This window comes from Morone saxatilis, unplaced genomic scaffold (genome assembly GCF_004916995.1).
Source record: "Morone saxatilis isolate NCDOM2014 unplaced genomic scaffold, NCSU_SB_2.0 Contig2, whole genome shotgun sequence".
NCBI classification, from domain to species: Eukaryota; Metazoa; Chordata; class Actinopteri; family Moronidae; genus Morone; species Morone saxatilis.
The window spans coordinates 22,487,476-22,492,597 of record NW_023339762.1 but is presented as its reverse complement, the minus strand read 5'-3'; the positions used below and the strand labels follow the sequence as shown (position 1 = coordinate 22,492,597).

At 42.5% G+C, this 5,122-nt stretch overlaps 1 protein-coding gene across 1 annotated transcript; it reads left to right on the top strand.

Annotated features, from left to right (window-relative positions):
- si:ch73-62b13.1 (uncharacterized protein LOC100002270 homolog) lies at positions 1–2,991 on the top strand. Its single transcript, XM_035664439.1, has 2 exons — positions 1–342; positions 1,199–2,991. Exons 1-2 carry the CDS (start codon positions 84–86, stop codon positions 2,323–2,325), a joined length of 1,386 nt encoding a protein of 461 aa, XP_035520332.1. The 5' UTR covers positions 1–83; the 3' UTR covers positions 2,326–2,991.
- The last annotated feature ends 2,131 nt before the right edge of the window (positions 2,992–5,122 follow it).

The following is a 5,122-nucleotide window of genomic DNA, read 5'->3' as shown; positions in this document are numbered from 1 at the left end:
GGTTGAAGTGCCCTTGAGCAAGAATCATCCCTGCTAGAGCAAGAGCTGCTCACTGGCCATCAGTGGAGAGCTGCGGGCGTAAAATGAGTGGGAGCGACATGTGTATGAAGCTGGAAAAATGCATCAAAATGAAATCTCATTGTGTCCCTGTGCCTCCCTGGCAGCGTCAGCGTGAAGGATGTAGAGCCAGAGGGGGGGGCAGGATGGAGTGCTCCTGGAAGACGGTGCTGCTGCTGGTGTGTGCGTCTCTGGGGGTCCAGTACACGGCCATCCGCACCCTGAGGGACTCGCTGTCTGGACCCTGTCAGGGAGCCTATCGCTGCCAGACCAGACATTACAGAGGTAGCCAAGTCAAGACTGCCCCACATATTGTTCTATCTCGCTACACGACAGTGAATCGCTGTTGGCGTGTATAGATATATTATTGCAAAAATAACATAAGTAACATAAAAGGTATGTATTGTTACAGACCAGCAGAGGGCACACACAAACACACGCAACACTTAATTAGTAATATAAGTAATGTTAATAATATTACCTCAATTTTAGCAGTTTGAAGGAAAGCTTTATGCAAAGATATTCAGTAAAGAAAGAGGCATCATCAAAACTGTGACTGTAGTAAAAGAAAAGGAAAGCAGATCATTAAATGAGGGAATTCCCAAGAAGTGGGGAGGATAGAGAAATTAAATATCTGTGATTCGCTTTACAATTATTCTCCAATTTATCTCCATTAATCCCCTCTCATAGTGCAGCTGTAGCTTCCCGGCGCTGAGCTCCCGTATACAAAAGTAACGTCCCCTTTGCAATCAACTCCTCATCAGCAGTAATTACACGTTAGCTATTTGCGCTATATTTAGAGATCCGCCATTTCATAAACCCCCTTGGTAACCACCGGCAGACAAGCAACTTACTCATGCGTGTTTACCCTCTAAATTATTTAAGCTTTATTGGCTTTATTCAGCCATTTACTTTCTCCTGGCTTGAAGTTATGACGAAAACAGACTCACTTTCACTCTTATGAACTGAAGTAACTCTTCTGAAATAACCCCTCTTTTAAATGAAAACTAGGAAACAGGTAAAACAGATTGTGTCACTTTTCAAAGCTGTTATCTAGCCCATTGTAAGAGGCCTTGATGCAGCTGATGTCATTATTATATAAGTTAAAAAAACACACGACTTTGTTGTTTCTTTCTTGAAGACTCCAGGTGGAGAGCCTTGTGTGATGACAGTTGGATGCCGGTCGAGTTGCCCCGGAAGCACATCCTGCTGTTTGCTACCACACGCAGCGGCTCCTCCTTCACCGGGCAGCTCCTCAACCAGCACCCAGGGATCTTCTATGTGTTTGAACCTCTCTACCACGTCCAGCAAGCCTTCACTAACTCCAGCAGCCGGCTGCGTCGCACCCTGGACCGCCGGGCCTTACTGGGAGCATACAGGGACCTCCTCCTCAACCTGTACACCTGCGACCTTCACTTCATTGAGAATTACATCCGTCCAGAGCCCCAGGACCACGTCACAAGCTCCTTCTTTCGCCGAAGCTCCAGCCACGCCCTCTGTTCCGCTCCCGTGTGCTTGGAAGGAGGGGATGGAGCGGCCTCTGATCCACCTGATGAAACTTGGTGTCCTAAGAAGTGTGGGGCCTTGAACCTCACCCTAGCCTCTATGTCATGTCTGTCAAGGGGACACATAGCCATAAAGACTGTGCGAGTCCCTGAGGTGGGGGACCTGCGCACCCTGACAGAAGATCCGCGTCTGGACCTGAAGATCATCCACCTTGTGAGAGACCCCAGAGCCATCCTCGCGTCACGCATTATGGCGTTCTCTGATCAATTCCGCGCTTGGAAAATATGGAACGCGACAGGAAGGCAGCCTCGCTACGTGGACTTGTCTCAGATCACCAGCACCTGTAAGGACATGGCGGCCTCTGCAGAAACTAGCCTGCAAAGACCGGCATGGCTGCGGGGGCGCTACCTGCTGGTGCGGTATGAGGACCTGGCTTTCAATCCGAAAGACAAGGCCAATGAGATCTACAGGTTCGTGGGGCTGGAGATGGAGGACAGGGTGCGGATGTGGATTGCAAAGAACACCAACAGTAACGTATCATCTCCGTCTGAGTGGAACTACAGGTACTCCACCACCAGAGACTCCAGAGCGACAGCCGAGAGCTGGAGGCTTCGTCTCGGCTTTGACATCGTGAGGACTGTGCAGAATCTGTGCAATGACACTCTGGCTCTGCTGGGATACAAACAGGTTCACTCTGCAGCTGAACTCAGAAACTTGTCCCATAGTTTAGTGGAACACAGGACCTTTCAGCCAGTCACATAGTAGATTTGATTAAAAGTTTAAAAACATCTTACTGTTATTTAGTTCTGCTGACTTTCCTCTCTGTCATGATGCTGATGAAATGAATGTAATTTATCTTACTTTTGAATAATGCCTAAAGTAATTTAATATCACTTGTATTTTCACTTTTTATGGTTTTGTTAAAGATATTAAAAGTGCCAAATTCCAAGGATGTGTAATGCTGGAAAGGGTATTAATCCAAAATAAAGTCTATACTGCTGTATGTGCTAATTGAAAACTCGTCTTGACTTGTATGTTGATGTGATTAAGTTATTATGCTTTTTTTTCACGATTCAATGTTCTCATATTTTCAGTGTTAGCAGAGATTAAACAAGGATAACAGACACTTCAAAGAGTCCAGGTACCATTTAAGAGGAAATCTGACCTTAAGTCAGACGAAAATTTTCCTGAAGGTGAGATGCAGGAAGAGAGGGGGAAGAAAATCCAGAAATTATAGGGCTTGCCTTCCAAGTGTTGCTAATGCATTTTGGAAAAGGATTAAAATGTCACTGGTGCAATCTTCTGCAACTGTGAAAATGTCGTGAATATGAGAATAATGTATTTGTTTTTTCTTTACTATAAATACTTAAATCCTGTAAATACTGATTAACTGTTGCAATGCAAGTGCAAGTGTTATGTGCTGGGTGTGTTTGGATATTTTTGTCAGTGTAATACTGTTTATATTTTTTAAGACTTTTTAAAATAAATTATTCATATGTAAGTAATACATATCTACCATGCTGCTGAAATCTTCTTGCAACCATTTGTTTGATGTGGGTTTTTTTTATTTCTTCAAACCTGAGGAAAGTGGATAAGTGCTTGAGTTTTAGTGCTGAAAACAGTGCAAATTCCTTGTCTTTTATCTTGTAATCCCTCTGTAGTTGGTTTGTCTTTCAGCCAAATTTAAATCCTGCTGTGTCTGTCACAGATATGTTTCTCACCCAAAAGAACACTGCATGTACTGTGTTTCATTTTAAGTTAACTTTGAACCTAAAAAGAATAATACCAGGATCATTCAGCGGTACCAGCTGCCTGCAGTAGGTTATAGTCAGAGATGAGACAGCTGCAGGTTGTCTGCCAGTTCCACCATTTGAAATTGGTCTTTGTGTCTAAAAAGAGAAAGAAAGTGTGCCATCTACAGACACCAGTCCCTTTATTTCCATGTTGTGCTGCTCTCTTGAGATAAATGCTCGAAGTAGTTTGTGAGAAAGAACTCATTGCATGAATCATAGCTGAACCACTGATTGACTGTTATTTTCTTGCCTTTCAAAGGCTAGCATTACATCTTCCTATGGAAGCTGCAATTGGAGCCCACTGGAAGCTATGAGCTTGAATGCTTATGCCATCGAAGAAAGCCACTTCAGACTGCAGGAAAGTATGCAATTTGAGTGGAACGGCCATGCAGTTCTGTGAACACTATTAAATCTGAGGTGAAATTGTCCCTTTGATAATATATTTTTAGACACCCAGTCCTTCCTATCCTTCCTGTAGCTGCCCTATTGCTGCTGACACCAGGGATATCAGAGCGCAGCCCAAAGAATTGATCTACAGATCCAGCTAAGAAGAAACAGGATTTAAGATGCATGGAGAAAAGAGTGGTCGTCTTTCTTTGAACTTAATCTGCAAGGCTACACAAACTGGCCATAAAGCAAAGCCTTATGACACCCGAGGAGATGCGTTTCATTGGTTTTTCCATCTCCACCCTGACAAAGCTGCAAGTGGCCTGAGTCAGCCGTCAGCTAATTACCCATTTCTTTGCACTCAATACCAGCAACCCCTTTTCTGTCTCCTTAACTGTGCTGACAAATTTAGGTCTTATCAATACTGGTAACCAGAATGAGGTGCATGCTGATATTGGGAAATGCAAAAAAGCACAATGTTAATCTACCACTGGTATTTTGATAGACGTACCCCAAAGCCTGTTTGATTATCACTGAGCTACCCCTTCATTGACACCACTATTTAATACCATTATTCATTACTTTTAGATAACTATTAGATAACTGTGACATAACTGTGAATTTAGCTAACTGTTTCAGTTGTTTATCCATCATTTTAAACTAATCATTTACCTTTAGCTATCTATTTTAACCATGTATCTATGTTAAAGGTCCAGTATGTAAGATTTAGGGGAATCCATTGGCTGAAATTGAATATAATATTTAATTAGTGTATAATTACCTGAGTAATAAGATTTTTTGTTATCTTAGAAAGAAAGAGGTACTCTCTACTGTATGGAGACTGCCATGTTGCATCACCATGTTTCTACAGTAGCCCAGAATGGACAGAATGTAGGCTATGTACATTTCCCTAAAATCTGAGCTTTAAATGCACCCTGGGCGAGACAATGCCACTGGCAAAGAAACCTGAGACCTCCAGCGCACACTGGACCTGTCAGTATGGAGAGCGAGAGTTTGCATTAACATGGACCCTGGAGCTTCCTTCCACTATGTACAACATTATAACAATGTGACAGTCTCAACACCCTGTAACACTGTAGCAGATATGTTGTGTTTCACAGCCACTATTGTGGTCAGCCACATTCACTAGCTACCTGGCTAACAAACAACATGAACAAATACAATATGTTAACTGCGTTTACCATTCTGAGACATCTGCTAGTTGTCAGTTATGCAATTTTACCTTTAGCTTTTTATTTTAACAATGTATCTGTTACTTTTAACTAACATGTCATCTGTTTATCTTGAAATGTTGGCTAAAAGTATGCCTTAATAGGTAGTCTTTATTTTATTTTAACAGTTTATCCATTTAACTTTTT

Bases quoted from the DNA above. Each gene is read 5' to 3' on its own strand.
- si:ch73-62b13.1 (XM_035664439.1), top strand. From the start codon at position 84: ATGAGTGGGAGCGACATGTGTATGAAGCTGGAAAAATGCATCAAAATG. The intron at 343-1,198 runs GTAGCCAAGTCA...TCTTTCTTGAAG, and splicing joins CCAGACCAGACATTACAGAG to ACTCCAGGTGGAGAGCCTTG.